Source organism: Lissotriton helveticus, chromosome 10, assembly GCF_964261635.1.
Source record: "Lissotriton helveticus chromosome 10, aLisHel1.1, whole genome shotgun sequence".
In the NCBI taxonomy this organism is placed as follows: Eukaryota; Metazoa; Chordata; class Amphibia; order Caudata; family Salamandridae; genus Lissotriton; species Lissotriton helveticus.
In genome coordinates, this window is record NC_136071.1 from 1,062,156,980 (window position 1) to 1,062,177,477 (window position 20,498).

Below are 20,498 nucleotides of genomic sequence, written 5' to 3' on the forward strand. Positions count from 1 at the left end.
ATTTGCCTTGTTTTTCTGATGTGATACCTGTCACTTTTGCTCAGTGAACAGGTGTTTAGTGAAAAATGTTAAAATGTGCATAAGAACCCTCCAAGAGTGTTCAAGTGTCATACATGGAGTCATGTGAGCTTCACAGACGAGTGAAAGTGATATACTGGAGTGTGAAACCTAACTGTACGATCATGCTACAAGGGACATGTGAGACAACGAACAATTCAAAGTGGAAACGAGACGAGAGTGAAAGAAACTGTGGGAGTCCATTGTGTATGGAATAAAAAAATTACTGACACATAATATTGGTGCATATGCCCGATTCCCGACACTGGGAAAGGTAAAATCTGTGAAAACATCGTACATGAGTGGTGAGACGTCTGTTGTCATACGTAAAAATGTGGAAGGCGAGTTAGGAAATTGGTAGTAAACGTACGATGTTGACGAGTCCAACGTGTATTACGTTACGGAGTTAACAGTCGAATAACTGTACGAAAAAGTATGAAAACATGTGATTAGTAACAAGCAGGTATCGCGTCTAAAAAAGGCACTGTGCGTCGAGTTTACTATGAAGCTGACCCTGTAGTAAACGGAGGATTGTCCATAGTTCATGTGCAAATTATCCGTGGATTACTGGTGTTCGTTTGCCGTTAGATCAAAAGAGTGTTTAGAACCTCTCTGGTCTGCCTATTTTAGTCACATGCCGTGTGGATATTGAGGAAAGACTCTCACGGCAATAGTGGATAAAAGGTGAAAAAAAGACTTCAAAGGTGAACGCGGTTGTGACGTCACGTCACTGTGATTCAGGGTAAAAATTATGAATTGATAAAACTAAAGTGCAATACGAAATGTGACTGTGATAAAAAAAAGGTGTAAAAACTATTGCCACAATTAAATGCGGTTACAACTGGAAGAATGGTAAAAAGCGGTGTGTTAAGTGAAAAATAACCCGAGTGAATCACACAAGTGAGGAACGCGAATATGGGGCACCCAGAATGCACCTTATGGTAATTTTAAGAAGTGTTCCTTCAAATATGCGACAAATTGTTAATAAAAAATTATGAATTATAAATGTTCACAGCTACTTTACATGTCGACAATGTCCTTTGAGAAAAAAAACATTTATATTCACATTAGTGTGCCGCAGGTGGGCCACACGACATGTATCCACCCACTACCTCTGTCAGGTCAGTTAAAAATTTGGGGTGAAAATGGATGACACCCTATATATGAAATCCCATATTCAAGTAGTAGCCGGACAATGTTTCGGCTTCCTTAAAATGCTGAAACAATTCCTGGCCCTCCTCGAGGTACCCCACAGGAAAACAGTGGTTCAGGTCTTGATTGGATCTATGTTGGATTATGTAAATATATTATACCTTGGACTACCGGAATACCTACTCTTCCACATCCAGGTGGTCCAAAACTCCACAGCAAGTGCCATTCTTTTACTCGGCCCCAGGACGCGGATGTCTCCCCACTTGAATCTCTTCATTGGCTCTCGATCTGCAAGTGGATCCATTTCAAAGCTCTTGTTCTGGCCTTTAAGGACCTACATGACACTGGAGCCTCCTGTCTTAGGAAAAGAGTCCAGCTCTATCATCCACGGTGCCCTCTGCGTTCCTCGTCCCTGTCGCTAGTAAGCACCCCTGTGTTCCTCCGTTCTCAAAAAGGAGGACGATCTTTTCAGGTACAAGTTGCCAAACTTGTACCTGCTGCCTGCATGCCGCTTACTTTGAGACAGACGCATAATCTCCTCCCTTTCAGGAAGGCCTTAAAGACCTGGTTGTTCCAGCAATAGCCTGCGCTGTCTGAACTAAACCAGCTCGTCACACTCACCTAGTGCCGGGACACTCAGCCGATTAGCTGTACGCTCTACAAATACCCTGGTAACATGACATAACATAACATAACAATAACCTAAAATACGTTAGATAGTTATAGTATTACATTTCACAATTCCAACACTTCACGTGAACACAGTTTCAAGATTATATGTGGGTGCATTCTAAACATGGTTATGGTGCACCTCTACAAATGAAATGATATTTCCGCTCTATCATATCTCACTTCATGAGTGCAACTCCTTGTGTTCTAGATATGGTTTTATGCCTTTCTTAATAACTACTGCACATTCTAAAAGTGCACGGCATAAACAATGCATACAGGACCGCTGAGTTTTATTTGCTCTTTATTGCTATTCTTGAGTGAGGGGAGTGTCATCCCGACCAACTTGGGCTTGAGTCTTGTAATGGCCAAGCTCCACTCTCAACAATGGAAATCAATATATTGCCTGACGCTCATGTAACACTTGGCCAAAAGCTACTATATGAAATACCTCACTGTTCTTCGCATGAAAGGCTTGTCAGGCATGCGATAAACTGCCTGCTCACTATCCAATAAAAGCGTTTCAATCCTTACAGTAAATGCGAAGGGGTGCGCACAGTCCACGGACCTTCTGCTGTGTCACCATCATCTGCAGCTCTGACTCACCTGTGCTGTCAGCACCATGCGGTGACGTCACTGCCATTCCTTGCCCATCACCCCCTCTTTTTCCTGTCGGGTATTTGCATATCTACCTTTGTTGAGGCTGAGTTGGCCCAATCAGAAGACGCGAAGGCGCGTGGCCTCGGGGTTCTGCGGCTGGCCCCGCCCTTTCCTCCTCCTCCTGGCTGCGGCAGCGGATCCGGGAGCCTGGAGGCGGCTGCACTGGCTGGGCAGACTCTTGAAAGAGTACCCGCTCCCCTGCGCGTGGTGACAGCTGCTCCCACGGGCCCCGCCGTGTGCCACGCGGTTGCACTGTGCACACATTCGCGCCTTGGACGAGGACACAGGGTCAGCCCTCGTTAAGAGACCGGAGCAGGTTCATTTCTTGCGTGGGGACACCGGAGGACTCAAGATGGTTTGCGGAGGCTTCCACTGCTCCAAGAACTCGCTCTGCGCGTTAAACCTCCTGTATATAGTGAGTGTCGCCACACCCTCCTTTCTCTGTGCAGTCGTCCCCTTTATCTTCCCCACCGTTCCTTCCATTCATTGCCTCTTCCTGCCTGGCTCCATGCATCTGCACTGTTACCAGGTTCCCTATTCCCAGCATCCCTTCCTCTTGTTTCCAGACGAGTATGTAGTTGCGATCCTTATGTGTGCCTTCAAATAGCCCCTACCAATGTCTATTCACCATCATTCACACATTATCTTATTTCCTCCAGTTCGTGGACACATTCATTGTGCCCCATACATGTTTTATCTCGTTTCCTTCCTTTGCTCCCACCTCCTTCCTTCCTTTTTTTTCATCCCCCAATGGTCTCCCCTCCAATCTTCCCTTTCTTACCTCATGTCTTCTCTCCTTTAGTTCATTTTATGCTCCCTTTTTCTCTCTTTCATTTACACCCTCTCGTTTTTTTTTCTTACGTTTCCCTCTTTATCTCTCAGCCTTCTTTTCTACCCAGCCTTCTTTTCTACTCATGTAGTCTCTCCGCTACTTGTCCCACCCTACTTTGTCTTGTTTTACCATTTAATTCTTACCCCAAAACTTATGTTATTTAATGTCTTTCTTTTTATGATTTGATCAGTGTCTCATTGGTTTTGAAATGTTTACTACATCGGAGTTCGCCTTACCGTTCAGCCCCTTACTTAACTTCTCTGACGCATCTCTTTCGCTGATTTCTTTTCATGCCGTCTTTTTTCCCCTTCTTTCTTTCCACCCTCACGTGTCCCTCACGCCCCCACCCCCCCACTGCCCAACTCATCTGTATCCCCCCTAATGCTGCACCTTCCTGCTTCAGCTCTGTCTTTGGGCATTTCCCGTCACACACCCAAACAATGCCTGCATCTTCCCTTGCCTTTTCTTGCATTTATTTACTTCTCTGTGACTCTGGAGTGCATTTGCTGTGGCCCTCCATGCTCCGAGAGAGCAGAGGGTAGGGGGCCAAGCCCATGCCTTGTGCATCCATAGCTACCCTGTGTGTGCTGACAAAGAGATGGGTGGTTGTCCTGCTTAGAGGAATTGTTTGAGAAACGTTATGTTTACGTGAACTTAAAAGACCTCCCGTGAAAAGTACTATTGATTTGGGGGCATGATGAGCATTGGGCTGGCCAGGGTTTAATACATATTATTAACCCCTACATTATTAATCATGTCACACGGATGGCATGTTGAGTGGGACAGCCAATGGCCTCCATTTTTAGGTCTCGCCTGTCGATGCGCATGCGCATCGAGCTTGCGAGCCTATTGCGGCTTAAACAGTCTTTAACCAAGTTGCAAGGAATCGTGGCGATTCCTTGCAGTGCCCGTGACTTTTAAGCTCAATGCGCATGTGCATTGAGCTTAAAAGCGCGTGCACATCAGTTCCCTCAGCCGCAATCGCCGTCTGTTCCCTCAGCCGCATTCCTCCGACACCTTTTGAAGTGAAGCTTAGCTTCACTTCAAAGGCCCAGCTTCTTCACACCCACATGCCGCTCTCCCCGCTCCGCCCCCTCCCCTCCCCTGCCCGCCGTGTGCATTTCTCCTCCGCCGGCCGTACTTTCACTTTGACGGCCGCAGGCCGTCTCTCGTGTTTCTCCAACTTTCAGCGTGCGTGCTTGTCTTTCTCTTTACCCATCTCCCTCTTGTTTACCTCATTTTTAGTACTCTTGTTCTCTTCTGTTGCATGTTTACCTTTTTTTTTTAATTTGTCATTCTCTGCCCATTTCTCCTTCTGTCTGTTTTCACTGCTAACCCGTCGGAACCCGTCGGATGGACACTTTGACGGCCGTGTCGCATTTCTCCTCCCCCTCCCCTTATCTGCCTTTCCCTCCTCCTCTCCTCCCCACTCTCTCTCTCCCAGCACAACCTTGTTTTAAGATAGCCTCCTCTGGGTCTCGTTTAAACTTGTTTCCTTTAACCTTTACTTTTTGTCTGCCTCGCACAAGAAACCCCTACCTGGTGTGCGACGTATTTTTAAAAGTTGTAATTGTAAATTGTATACACATAGTGCTTGCCAGCGCCGAACGAGCCGTTAAGCGCTTTGCAGCAAGTAGTACGCAGCTCTGGAGCCACATAGGGAGTAGATTAATAATATATTCTTCCTTTTCCTTGCAGAATTAGTTTCAGCTGAAAAATAGCATTGTAGTAATACCACATGTTCGTATGCCTCGCACAAGAAACCCCTACCTGGTGTGCGACGTATTTTTAAAAGTTGTAATTGTAAATTGTATACACATAGTGCTTGCCAGCGCCGAACGAGCCGTTAAGCGCTTTGCAGCAAGTAGTACGCAGCTCTGGAGCCACATAGGGAGTAGATTAATAATATATTCTTCCTTTTCCTTGCAGAATTAGTTTCAGCTGAAAAATAGCATTGTAGTAATACCACATGTTCGTATGCCTCGCACAAGAAACCCCTACCTGGTGTGCGACGTATTTTTAAAAGTTGTAATTGTAAATTGTATACACATAGTGCTTGCCAGCGCCGAACGAGCCGTTAAGCGCTTTGCAGCAAGTAGTACGCAGCTCTGGAGCCACATAGGGAGTAGATTAATAATATATTCTTCCTTTTCCTTGCAGAATTAGTTTCAGCTGAAAAATAGCATTGTAGTAATACCACATGTTCGTATGCCTCGCACAAGAAACCCCCGACATGGTGTGCGACGTATTTTTAAAAGTTGTAATTGTAAATTGCATACATATAGTGCTTGCTAGCGCCGAACAAGCCGTTAAGCGCTTTGCAGCAAGTAGTACGCAGCTCTGGAGCCACATAGGGAGTAGATTAATAATATATGCTTCCTTTTCCTTGCAGAATTATTTTTAGGCTGAAAATTAGCATTGTAGTAATACCACATGTTCGTATTTGCTGCTACTTAAACCGTCACCGAGTCCTTTTAATAAGACAAATCTCTCTGTTGACAACATGCTCTGCTATTAGTCTGGCTGTCATGATTGGCGATCTAATTTCTGCTTTTTTTTTATTAATATAAAAGGGAAACAGATTGTTTTCTGTATTTATTGACATTTAAAAAAAACGAAGCACGTTGAGCCTTACTAAATTACATCCTTCGGGTTTGCATTCGGGCGGGACAGTTTTCCATTTGAAATTAAAATGAAAACTGCATTCAACGGTTGAAGCAATCAGTAGCGCCTTGAATGAGTGCTGCAATGTGTAGAAATACTGAGGTGAACGCGCCCCTGGGTATTTTAATCAGAAAGGAGAATGCATTGTTGTGTTTGTATTATTTACACTCAGTAAGATGGAGAGCAACACAGCGCGACGGGCCTTTGTGAGAAGGTTTTTTTCAGCGCTGAATGAATGAACACTTTAACAACTGGTGTTACTATGTCCTGTTTACTTTTTCCTTTAACCTTCACTTTTTGTCTGCCTCGCACAAGAAACCCCCTACCTGGTGTGCGACGTATTTTTAAAAGTTGTAATTGTAAATTGTATACACATAGTGCTTGCTAGCGCCGAACGAGCCGTTAAGCGCTTTGCAGCAAGTAGTACGCAGCACTGTTCGGGTTCCTCTTTACAATGAGCCACGAGGAGCGCGTGAAGTGGATGGTGGGTGGCAAATGGACTCAAAGCGGCCGGTCGCTTTGGTGTTCGGATAAGCATCAGATAAGGATCTGTCTGGCCTCGAACACCTTCAAGCAGCGGCAGCCTGCCCTTCACACGCCGGCCTCCCAGCCAGCCTGTCTCTGAGTGCCAGCACCAAAGAGCGGGGTTTGATGCCCTAAATGAGTATTCCTTAGAATTTTTATGGGCGCTCCTTGCAGTTTGTAGTTACATATTTACAACTGCAGCTCGCCTGAAGAGCAGAGTGTGTGCTGGGTGACTGGCAAGCGAGCAGCAAATCCAACAGGCTGCTGCAGTGAACTGAAGGGACGAAGGAATACAATAAATCATATTTATAATAAGAAGAAGACAAACCTGTTGTATGACAGGTGGGGAAGACCCCGGAGCTGTCGTGAAAGTTAAAAAAGAAACTTAAAGATAGTCACACAACGCCGAGAAGAACATATCTTTAAATATTCGTGCCTCATTTAGACGATATTCAACAATTGTACCTAAGACAGGATTCCTCGTTCCATTTTGTATCTTGTAATATTATACTTTTTGGTAAAAGCCGGGTTGCTTTGAATCTGGAGCGGATTCACTTATTTTTCAGCTCGAAAAGTGCTGCGCATCAGGCACTTTAGTGTAATTTCTCTTTTCCAAGCCCCACACAAATACAATTTTATGTATGTATGTGGATAGATTTGTATAATGCTCGCAGACAGTCGTACATTACAGATCGTGTCATACCCACACCCCTTTGCCTCCAGTAACCCCAAATGCACCCTGCTCCCGCCAACATATTTTGATTTGTAGAAGGTATATCTGTTTTAGAGGTAACTCCAAATTCAGGTCTACAGCGTCAAGCACTCGCAAGGCAGAACAAGCAGACCGCCCACCACAATCCCCCACCTCCAGTGTCCATAGAAGGGCAGCAAAACAACGGCTGATTATTCGGCAACCACCAGTTCTTTTTTTCAATTCGAGTTTGTTCTGATGCTCGCACTCACTCTACGGCCCTCACTCTACGGCCCTCACTCTACCGCCCTCACTCTACCGCCCTCACTCTACCACTCTAACGCCCTCACGCCCTCACTCTACCACTCTACCGCCCTCACGCCCTCACTCTACCGCCCTCACTCTACCACTCTACTGCCCTCACTCTACTGCCCTAACTCTGCCACCCACACGCCCTCACTCAACTGCCCTCACTCTACCACTCTACAGCCCTCACGCCCTCACTCTACTGCCCTCACGCCCTCACTCTACCGCCCTCATGCCCTCACCCTACCGCACTCACTCTACTGCCCTCACTCTACCGCACTCACTCTACCGCCCTCACTCTACCACTCTACTGCCCTCACTCTACTGCCATAACTCTGCCACCCACACGCCCTCACTCTACTGCCCTCAATCTACCACTCTACAGCCCTCACGCCCTCACTCTACTGCCCTCACGCCCTCACTCTACCGCCCTCACGCCCTCACTCTTCCGCCCTCACTCTACTGCCCTCACTCTACTGCCCTCACTCTACTGCCCTCACTCTACCGCCCTCACTCTACCACCCTACCGCCCTCACTCCCTCACTCTTGCCCTCACTCTACCACTCTAACGCCCTCACGCCCTCACTCTACCGCCCTCACTCTACTGCCCTCACGATCTCACTCTACCGCCCTCACTCTACCACTCTGCTGCCCTCACTCAACCACCCTCACTCTACCACAATAAAATACACTGCACATATTCTTCACAAAAGTAATTTACAATAGTTTAAGCTATTGCTATTATAAATTACAAGAACTTTTATTTAACTATTAATTATTTAAAAAAATTAAAAGCCATTTGTATTTGTTATATGAATACATGTAAGTCACGTACATACAAAACATGTGGCATTACAAATGCTATAGGTGTCACATTTGAAAAAGTTAAAAGTATTGGCATTGTAAATGACAAAGCAATTAATTTTGCTATTTTCAAGACCAACACATAAAAAAAAGTTGTCATTTACAAAACCAAAGCTCCAACTCTTCTAATGCGAGACCTATTGCATTTCCAATGCTTGTTAATTCAGTCTATAAGTTTTGGTATTGGACTGTTTTGGCGTTTTTCTCAGACAACATCTAGCAATGATCAGAGGGGAGGGCTGGGTGTGTCAGCACAACCCCCCACATCTGTTCTTATTCCTGACATTTAACTAAAGGTTTCGACTGGCTCTGTTATCTATCAGCCATGACGCATTGGAACGCAGGCTTTGAGCAGCTGGAAGGTAATGTAAACAAGTTTGTTGGCCGTGCCATGTAAAGATATAGGGTCGACCATAACCGATTGAGTCTCTGTGTTCATTAATAAAGTTAATTACAACTTCAAGGCAAGGATGTCAATGTACCAATAAAGTGGGATTCTATGCAGCGAGTAAAACTCACAATAAACAGTGGTTGTTCAAGCTCCTGTGGTGAGACTTGTGTTTCAGTATCCAGTGTCGGCCCAGATGGGCCAGTGTAATGCCCCATTTTAAGACTAACCATTGACAACTTAAAAGGTGCGCATTTAGTTTAACTGCATTTAAATGCAATTGTGAAAGAATATCATGAATATCTTTGCTGGAACGGGCTCACTGGGCCCTAGGTTGGACACCCCTGGTCTAGTGAGTGGGATGAGGTGAGTGACACCTGATAAGCGCCTGGCCCTTTGCTCTGCTGCTCTGTACCTTTAAGTGATACCCTAGACTGGCGCCTTGGGTCACTTTACCACAGAGCCACGTTCGGCCGGTGTCCATGCCATGCTAGGGTTTCACTTCTAATCTCCAGAACAGCTTCGCGGGTGATCTACCGATAGACGGTCGGGGTTGTTTTACCACGGGTATTTTTAGGATGTCAGATCTAGTATCGGTATCCTATGTGAGGGAGGGGAGCAGTGCTTTAAATGGGCAGGTGCTGTCCGGTACTGAGTACCTGCACTTCTATAGTCTCATTTAAAGCACTGCAGGAGGGCCCCAACATGCTTAAACTGGGCCACACTGTTATAGATTGACTCGAACCCTCACCTATCTTCCTGTTGTGGAGTGGGTGGTAGGTTTACTGCTGTATTTTATTTTCGAGGCTATGCGGTCTGATGGAGACCTAGGCGAAGCTGGAAGGCCTGTTTTGTCCAGGGCCCTGTGTGTGTGCATGTGTATAAATAAGAATGTATTTTTCGCAGGGGATGTCACTGATTCACAAATTGCCCTAAAAAAAAAAGCCTCCTGGAATGTGTGGTCCGTTTAAATGATTAGTTTCTGCTCTGTTATCAGATAATGACACGTTGTCGTTGAAAAGGACAAAAGGCCGGCGAGTTTCCTGAAAGTCACCTCCCTGCGTGACTCGGTGACGCAGTGGCTGCTGGCACCACATGGTCATATGACCTCTTTTAGCAGTTTTGCATTTTGTTCGAGAAGTACAAGTTTCAGCGTCTTCTTAATGCCAGAATCACGAGAGTCACCTCAGCTTGTCTACTCAGCCTCTGGGGTGGTTGACGTTCATGATACACTTGTCTTAAGAGCTTTTATTTATTTAATTTTATTTATTTATAAAGTTTTATATAGCGCGGACTAGATCCCGAAGTATATCAGAGCGCTTTTTTATACCCCAGCATGCGACTTCTCCACCCACCATCAAGGTGCTCACTGCTTCACGAGACGTTTGGCAGTTACTCTTTGCGGGTGTAGAGCTGAAATCACATGACCTGGTAACACGCAGGCAGCAGGTTTTCAAAATCATTTCAATGTTGCTAACTTCACCATCCCGGAAGCACACATTTCACTATTTGTGCCCGTGGGCGTGGATATAATCAGATATAATCAGATATAAACATCTGGGCGTCGCGCTGAGGTTTGTACAGTATGTTCTGGTTACCACCATGACGCAGTGGCCCTATCTGCATAAATCCAGCAGTTCTCTCTACCCTTGCTCTAAATTTGGAGTATCTGAAAGCCTGCGACCCCATGCTCTCAGCAGACGCTGTAAATGTCTACACCTTACTTTTAATAGTAGCGCCAACGTTCTTGGCTGGCATGGTGAGAGGCATATGCAGGGCTTGTTTTTTAAACAAATCGTTTTTTTAATCAAATCGTCTAGAGCGATGAAAGTGAAAGAATGTAGGGGCATATTATCAAGGACCGGTGTCAAAATTATCGCAGTTTTATCGGCAGTTTCCTGTTTTCCAGTTTAATTGTAACATCAGTCCTTGATAATATGCCCCGTAGTGTGTCGGTATAATAGCCCATTGAAAGAAAGACCCGAAAGGTTTATTCTAGCGCTTCTTTCAAAGTCTAGCGTGGGCGCCTTCTTTCTTGAAAGCTCTTCTCAAGCTCTTGTGTTCTTTCTGACCATTAACCCTAGTTACAGAAAGGGTCCCAAGGCTGCGACATTGTTCTTCCATGACTAGGAATGCACATTTAGGGATCCATTACACCCTAACAGAGATCGGGACCGTCCACCTAAAGGGCGGGGGTCCCGACATTGGCATTAGGATGCGCCCGCCACAGTGGCGGGCGCATTCCTCAATGTAACATTGTGGCGGGCGGTGCTCACTGCACCGCCCGCCACAATGTTAAAACAAATGCACGCATTTGCATAATCAAAGCGGCAGGCACCGCGCGGTGCCTGCCGCTGCGATTATGCAAATGCAGGGGGGTACCACAGGTACCCCCCCCGTGTGCCACCCCCCTTTGGCCGTCACTCTGGGGGGCCCCCTTTCCGTGGTGGCATTGCCGCCACGGAAAAGCATTGCAAAATGCCCATTGTAATATGGCTGGCGGTGTCTCATAGACACCGCCACCATATTCAATGGATTGAATGAATGCCTGGCGGGGGCAATCTGCCCGACATCCTAATGGGCACCTTAGAGTCTCATTGCCCTGGCCTAGCGCCAGGAGTCCTTTTGCTTCGTATGTGTGGGTGCTGCACTTTTCTCCTACAAACATGCATTCAATCATGTCTTGGCATGCTCCCTGTAGACATGGCAACGTAAGCTCAGAAAATAAAGTACCTTTTGCATAGTCCGGTACTAATATGATCGCTTGAACCTCCCTCGAGAGAATACATACAGAACACTGTACTGAAGCGCGCGCGCACACACGTGCAAGGTTATTTCCTGTCTTGAGATGAGCACACAGAATCGAGTTTGGAAGCAGCGTTTCTGGAAAAAAAACACAGAGGCATTCAATGCAGTGCATGTATTTAGTAAGATGTAGCAGAGAAAGTGAATTTCTGGTTCGAGTCCACGTCTTTCAAGTGTTTATCGATTTGTCCACAAGGGGCCTTTTTCAACGCTGCTGTGTTTGATTGTCGAGTCTGAGGAGAGTCGGTGCTCAGTGAGTCAGAATATTTGAGGATGCCCAGACAAGAACTACTCCCTTAGCACAATGCCCAGTGTATTATCTGCACACTGTGTATAGTTTTCCGTTGGGCCTACTTACCGCATGGTATTTTTAATGTCTCTTTCATAGCACCCATTGCTGCTTTAATGTGGTTATTTGTTCCCGTTTTTGACGCAGCGCTATAGACCCCCGGTTGGCCGGAGGACTGACGCTGGGTTCGGGACCACCTATTTCAGTGACTCAGTATGATGTTCCAGCTGTTCTGCTCTTAAGGGCAGAGAAGTATCTATCATTTTAAGCAGTTCTTATGCATTCCCACTAATGTTCTGGTCTTTGGACTCGCTAATGTTAGACAATTAACTTGGGTGAACACTGCAAACCTAAAGCGTAGGAGTGTAGGTTGAAAAGCTGATCTGAATTAGTTAAACTCCTATCAGGTTGCAGGGATCACACTTTAATGATGCAAGCATCGTGCATTCGTCTGTTTGTGAGCCCTGATGTGAGCTTTTGCCCCTGTGAGAGTCAAGCCCTGAAACGAGAATTGTTGCAAGTCTGCTGGCATCTGTGAAGATGCTGTGTAGTGATACCTTGTCGATGTGTCCAGTCAAGATGCCACTAAAGTAGAAACAATTTCCTCATTCAATGTAGGCTACCGTGTCTCCCCAGATGTAGTCTGTCGCTCTCTGACACCTTCCCTGGCTAGCATCATAGCTGCCTCTATCTCATGCCTGTAGGACAGAGGGCACAGAAGACGCGTGAACATGAGTGCTGCAGTTGTCCAATCAGACTGGAACCACACCGCAGGGATTAGTATTATATCAGGAGAGGTGTGATATGCAGCGGTGCAGTGAGTATCTTGTGCGTTTGGTATCTAAAAGCGGATTCTCTCAAAGCTAATACTCTCAGAGCTAATACTTTCAGACCTAATACTCTCATTCCCAGGCCCCTCTAGGAAGTTCGCTCATCATTGTAAATTTGTAATTTTTTCTTGTACATCCCTCACCTTGCTTAGCTGTGTTGGATATTGTGTTTTTTGTACCCTACCTTTTCTAGTCTCCTGTTTATTTTTGTAACGCTCTATTGTGTAACACTGTTCTCATGTAACGTAACTGGTTCTATTGTACAGGGCTCTGACACCTTTAGGTAATGTCCACACTATATAAAAATGCATTAAATAAATAAATAAAAAATCCTTCAGTGAGCAGGGTGAATGTGGGCTTTAGGATGCCATGTCCTTTTTCTTGGAATGTAGCAGGGAATAAGCGTCTTGCATTGGTGGTGACTTTCGAAGGCCACAAGCATCTTGTATGTCACTTGCAGATCCCTCACAACAGCACCCCCATCCCTCCCCTACCTACCATTCTTTCTGAGACCTTCAACTAAACTAGATGCAGCTTCAGCTTGGGTCAACATTCAGATTTTATCAATCAATCAATCAATTCTTTCTTTATTCGTCCTTCCGAAGAAGGTCATAAGTGAAACACCATATTAAAAACATTCTATAAAATCATACACGTCTCAACAATACAAAACTAATTTTCCATTTAAAAAGAGTACAACAGCAAGCAAATACTGTAATTTTTTCTCTGAACTAAACTGACAATGCAAAGCGATTGGGTTCATAAGTAGCAACAGATATTATCTAGTATCTAATAGTGCAAAAGACAATAGCAGCCATAAATAGCAGCAAATACATAACCAATAGTACATGGTTTTATCACAAACCGCTACTTTCAAGTAGGATAAAAGCCTGCAGCCTGCCCTTTCAGATCTTTTCGGTGCTTCAACTGCTACATTGTTCTAATTCTGTCTAACCTAACAGGTCTTGAGTCGGGCAACGGTAGGACTCTATGGCCTTTATTAAAAAAAAAAATAAAAAAAAAATAAAATAACAACAAAAAAACGAAGTGTGTGTGTGTGTTTTTCATCACACCCCCTAACTTCTTGCCTCCCGACTACCCTTCTTTCTGCGATACAACTGGTCTAGTGCTCAATCCACCTTCCCCTCTCCACAAGCCAGGAGTCTTAGCTCCATAATGGGTTACAGTGCGCTCCCACCAGCCTCAGGACTCACCTACTGAAGAAGAAAGTCCTTAACAATCTCCCTGATAGCCAAACCCCTATCCCCTGCTTACCATCCAATGGTCTTCAGGCTTATTGATCTAACGGTATAATGTTATTTTTCCCTAGGAATAGAATAAACCACACAGCTTTGGAAGTCAGTCTCTTATAATCCCTTCCTACAGTTGGCACTAGAGAGAAACTATTTTTGTGTTTCCCTGTTAGTCAGCCTATAGGTTAGAAGCATGTTCTTACATGCCTTCTGTAAAGTCATGATAAAGGGTTAGGCTTCATAGGTTGCTGTCCCACAAATGCTCTGACCCCCAAATACTTCATTTAAGCCTATAGGTGCACCCCAAATACGCCATCTCTCAGGAAACTGAGACCTGATATTTCCTACATGGGGGGTCTACCCTGAGCACACAACATCTCTATTAACAGTCCAAAGTATAAAGACAGATCCTATAAAGTGTTCCAAATTATCAATTCTTTATTCCAATATTATTCTTTCAGGTCACTTTTCCAAAACTTGATACAAGGGTAGATTCACAGATATCCACAGTTCAATCAGGTCGCTTCTCCAAGATACAACTTGATGCAAAATTCACAGAAAGCCAACACGTGTTTCTTCTTGTGCAGTTGCACAAAAAAGACTTCTTCAGGGCTGATAGAGTTTCAGTATCTCACGTCAATGATTAATGCTTTTCAATCTTGTTATATCTTCTTCTAATAGTGTCTTAAAACACCCCTTTATCAGCGCACGCGAGTGAAGGTTGTCATCAGACATGTGCTGTATGTATTGGTAAATACAACTTGGCATAGTAGTATTGGGTGTAGAGCAGAGTATATCACGTGTTCATGACCTCGCGCAAATCTCCTAGTCGGGCATCCTTCTCTCTAGCGTGCACCCTTATTTACTCCCTGGAAGGTTAACTTGGTAATGGCCTGACATTTGTCTTTTTTGGTCCCTGCATGGTTCAGTAGTGAATTTATGTTAAATCCCTGCCTCTGCAGCTCACTTCTGTTACTTGTGCTTTTCGTTTTCTTTCCATTGTGAGATCAGCACTCCACTTTGGTTGTGAATGGACACTGGGATCTTCTACTCCTTACGGTACCTGGTTAACCAGCTGATTAGAGATTTTAGATGTTGATGCACTCCAGTTGTTCCTCCACTGGTAATTGGGAGCACACATGTCCTTGCTACTCTTTCTGGTGATAGATGGCATCACAAGGTGAATTGTTGCATGGAAAGCACACAAAGAGAAGCAAAGCCTGACAACAGAGCCCTGGGATTGGTGGCCATATTGGAGCTTGCCTGGCACTGCTACCATTCTAAATCTTACTACTACTGCTGGCCATTGGCTCCATCTAAGCATGGGGTGTGGCTGAGACAATAAGATAAAATAGAGACACCTAAAGATGAAATATCCAGGGTTGTTGTCTTTTTTAGGATGAAGGTGATATGATTTCATGCAGTCCATGATAAAATGCACAACATCTTTAAAATAATCAATTATCAGAAATATGGTTGTCTGTTAAATCTCCACCATGTTTCCCAACATTACTTATCTATATATTTAATGTACTAAATCCATATCGAATCTGTTCCGCTGTATATCCTTTCTTGGATGCTGTTATGTCAGATCTTTATGGCCCTGCTCTGAATGAATAAATAAATAACATAGCCTAAGTACATTTAGAACATTGGAATGTTGGGGGCTCCATTGCAGACAATGGAGCGCTCCCTGCTTCTACGGGTCGGTAAAGGCCCGCAGAGCAACATTCCAATGTTCTACAAAGGCTTCTCGAAGTTCGAGGGGATTTATATCCCCTCGAGCTTCGAGAACCCTTTGTTTAATTTGTTAGAACGTTCTGCCCTCTAGTGGCAGAGTGTTCTAATAGCCTTATAGCCCTTCGTAGCAGGGCTATACCGGCTATTAAAGTCCCGCTGTTTCTTTAAAGTCCCTCGCCTTCGGCTCGGGCCTTTAACGATTCAGCGGGCCTTTAATAGCCGGTATAGCCCGCTACGGCGGGCTATAAGGCTATATTATTACATTCAGGTGGAAGGTGTTTTTCAGGAGGTAACCGGAAGGTGTTCTTTAGGAGGGAGCTGTTGACACTTCTTTTTCCTAGACCCTGTGCTTTTGTTCATATATTGCAGATTTTTGTGGATTCCAGATTGGATTTTGTTTTTATTTTGGTGTCTTCTAAATAAAGTATTGTGTTCCTCTCAAGCTAGTAGCAGTGTTTGTTTACAGACAGCGGGTTGAATTCCATGATAGTCTCCTTCACTGAACAGTCTCGAAGAGACAAGTTGGTTGGTTTCTCGAACCACTGAGTCTTATGTGCAATGTGGACTTTTACAGTCACAATCCATACTAATGTTGATACGCACTCTGGCTTTGGAAGAAGCATATTAGAAGCCGTTTTCGCTGTCTAAAATATGTTGATTTGTTTGTGAACTTGCCTTCGTATGTAGAGACTGAATGAGCCGAGAGCTGCAATGTCAAATCTGGTTTGTAACTGCACTTCAGTCATTTCTTTGTGCCTTGATGCCTGTTTGCTACTGTTTAATTGAGAACTTCTAAAATCATAACACCCCTGATCTGTTATATATTTTTAATTAAAGAGTCAGTGGCAAATAGATACCGCATTAATGGACACGTACCTTTAAAACGGGTGTGGTATCCAGTGATTTGGGTGGGTGGAAGTGGTAAGAACTATACAACCAAAGGTTCCATTCTCGTTTGAAACGTTATCGATGCTTGAAAGGGTATGTCTGCCCCTAGATGCAAAACCCCAAATTTAATATTGATTAGTGGCAGCAATGACTCTTGACAGTTATCCCCGTCTACCATAATATGCTTTACAAGATTTAGGATTTACAAAGTAGGCAATGTGGAGCACTTGGGATGCTAGAACTACAGACTGGATGTTGGTGGCTGACATTGTAAGCCACATTGGCTTCACTCCAGTAAGGGCTCAGAGGAGGGGTTGCTTTGAAAACTGGCCTTAGCTGCGAAAATTATAATGGAACTCCCTGAAGTTAGGAAAGTTTGGATTCAGAAAACTAGACCCATGAAAGAAATTCATGCCGATGGTCCTTGAGGAAGGGTGAATAACTGGAAAGAATAAATAGGCCTGACATTAAATTACAATTCCACTCTTTTCTCCTGTGTTATTTTTCATTCATGCTCGAGTCTTTAAGTTTGTACCTGTTGTTCTGATAAACAAACTGCAGCACTGTTCTTCAATTTATATGTATAGTTAGTACAGGACTGAGATATCACATGGCATTCGTTTCCAGCAATGTATTTATTCTTTAAAACTTTTTCTTGTAGCCATAGCAAAATAGAGATCACGAGAACCAAATTTAAAAACACCCAAGGGCCTGCGTTAAGCTGTTAAATTCTTGCATGATATTCTTGTGATAATGTGAGCAGTCTAGTAGTTGGGATGGGAGGAGTTACGGGGTTGGAGGAAGAGGAGGAGCCAGAGCAGGAAAGGGGCAGTTAGAGTAGGGACAGGGACGAGTTAGGAGTGTGAGAATAAAGCTCCTGAAAATATGAAGGAAGTGTCTGTCATCTTTATGCCCAAGACACTACAGCTGGCGACGAGGATGGGATGAAGTGACCTACCATCCCTACATGAACAAGGAAAGCGTCCTGTCCCTGGGCAGCACGAAAACGTGGTCGCCGTCGCGACATGTGTGCCCCCAAAGAGATCGCCGCCTAAAGACCCAGGCAAGCGATAATTGACCCAGCTCCGCGATTCGCTGATCGCGTAGAGCCCTGCCTGACGAGCGTGATCGAGCGCTGGAAAGAATTGCACCCGAGCGCTGCTTCGCGCCAAAATCGTGAGTTTACCCCCAATGCGTGCAACTCGGCACGGCGTTGGAAGGGACCAGCGAATGAAGCGGCAAAGTCGGGAGCCCGCCCGACCCTCTCTGGAGAGTCCGGCAAGTGAAGGTGTGTAGAGCGCCGTCCCCGTGGTGCTGCCTGCAAGACCGGCGATCCGGTGAGTCCCAGTGATCAGATCGGCGTGCAGGGAATGAATGAAGTCGAAATCTCACGGGAGCCGAGATTTCCCTAGCGGCGGCCATTTTGGAACCAGGCAGCTAATGGGACAATTCCCTTGTGCCATGCGGAAGCGGGCATTTTGAGGTCAGGCAGTACAAGGCCTAAGCAAATGAGCACTGGTAAAGGCAAACAAGCACTGGTAAATGCAAACAAGCACTGGTAAAGGCAAACAAACACTGGTGAATGCAAAACAAGCACTGGCAAGTGCAAACCAAGCACTGGTAAATGCAAAACGAGCACTGGTGAATGCACAACAAGCATTGGTCAAAGCAGGAAATAAGCAAACAAGCATTGGTAAATGCGAAACAAGCATTGGCAAAGAGCAACAAGCACTAACAAGAGGAACAGTGATATTGATACATCTGTCCAGAAATGTCAAATTCGCCACTCCAGAATGGTGGCGGTGCAGCAGCGGATGCCCCGGTCGCAACTGGAGTTTCACACCTGCGCGCCCCGGAACCACTGACCCTGGTGGCTGGCGGAAGCATGGGCCCCAGATGGCAGGAGTGGTTAGAGGACTTTGAGGACTATTTTGAAGGATCAAAAGTCACGGGAGACAGAGACAAACTAATTGCACTACGCAATCTGGTCGGTAAAGAAGTCTGCAAATTGATCAAAGAGCTGCCGACAGATGATAAAGGAACATATGATAAAGTGCGAGATGCGCTAAACAAAAAGTATGTGCACAAAAGAAATGTGGATTACGAGAGATATGTATTCCACCAAGCCCGTCAAGACAAGGAAGAAATGATGAGTATGTTCATATCTAGGCTACGCCGACTGTCTCAGTATTGCAACTTTGATGCGTTCTCGACGGAAGATGCCATCCGATTACGAGTCATCGAGGGTTGCCACTCAGAGACTCTTCGAAGGCGACTGCTAAGGAAAAGTCATAATCTCAACGAAATAGAGGAAATGACTAGGGTGCATGATCAAGCGGAGGAGCATGCCAAAAGTATGGAGACGGGGCGTAGTGAGAGAAGAGAGCAAGCATATTGGATGCAAACTAACAGCAATCGCAGAAGATCAAATGAGCGACAGAGAAAGTCCCGACCGGCGTCCCGTCATCAATACAAAGGTCGCCGATGCTATGAGTCTGGTCGGAGAGACAAGAATGCATACCATGCCAGAAAACCAGAGCGCTCAAGAAAATGCTATTGATGTGGGTATGACTTCCCACATACAGATGTGTGTCCAGCAGTGGGTCAACAATGCCGAAAATGTGGACAAAAAAATCACTTTGAGGTGATGTGCAGAGTATATAGCAAGGAAAGAAGGAGTGAAACAACAAAGTCGTTTTGCCCAGATATCAAGCGACATCATGCAAAAGCCGTACAGGATAGAGTGATATCATCCTCTGGCTCGTCACATTCCAGCAGGGAGTCTTGCAGATCCCAATGGACAAGAAGGTCGCCGAGACGGTCATCGTCGAGAGAATCGAGATTGACATCTCGGGAGTCAGTATACACGGATGAATATATCTGCATGGTAACAGACCCGGACCAGCTAAAGAAATATCCCCCATTAGACATCAAAGTGGGGACACATGCGACCAAGTTTGTTTTAGACAGCGGAGCGTCATTAAATTACATGCCCGTGACCAAATATAACAAAATGAAGCCACCACCCCTCCTGAGTCCAGCGTCACCCAGGGCCTCACCTGAGTGACATGATATCAGCATTGAATGGAGCCAGGGTATTTACCAAACTTGATCTAAATAAGGGATTCCACCAGCTGAAATTACACGAAAAGTCAAGGTACATAACGACATTTGCCACTCATCTGGGTTTGTTTCGATACAAACGGCTGAGTTTTGGTATCTCCTCTGCGGCGGAAATATTCCAAGAAGTCATCCGTCAGACTATCAGACACATACCAAATTCACTGAACTATAGTAATGATATTCTGGTGTATGGGTCGAGCACACAAGAACATGACAAAGCGTTGGATCGAGTATGCCATGCTCTTCTAGAAGCTAACCTTACTCTCAATAAGGACAAGTGTAAGTTCCATCAATCCACTCTTAAGTTCTTCGGACATGTGTTCTCGGGGGCTGGGATGAAGCCCGACCCTGAGAAAGTGACAGCGCTCAATACCACCAAGAGCCCTCAAGATGTGAGTGATATCCGATCGTTTCTGGGCATGGCGAGCTATTGCGCCAGATATATAAAGGACTACACCACCATCAGTCACCCACTCCGTGCCCTCACCAAGCAAGGACAACCATTTGTCTGGAGCCCTCAGTGTGAGCAGGCGTTTCAAGAAATTAAACAGGCGGTGGAATCAGCTGACAATCTAGCATACTTTAACCCCAAGAGGAAGACAGAGATAACGGTGGATGCTTGCCCAGTGAGTTTGGGTGCAATCCTAGCTCAGTACGACAATGACACTGATCGACGACACATCGTGGCTTATGCCAGCCGCAGCCTATCAGACACCGAGAAGGCCTATTCCCAACCAGAGAAAGAGATCCTCGCGGTCGTAT

At 45.3% G+C, this 20,498-nt stretch overlaps 1 protein-coding gene across 1 annotated transcript in view; it reads left to right on the forward strand.

Annotated features, from left to right (window-relative positions):
• Positions 1-2,583: 2,583 nt before the first annotated feature.
• Positions 2,584-20,498, forward strand: part of TSPAN13 (tetraspanin 13) — a 104,529-nt gene continuing 86,614 nt past the window's right edge. The window contains exon 1 of the mRNA XM_078663776.1: positions 2,584-2,953. Coding sequence (XP_078519902.1) covers positions 2,891-2,953 — 63 coding nt within the window. The 5' untranslated portion in view covers positions 2,584-2,890. The remainder of the gene's footprint in view (positions 2,954-20,498) is intronic.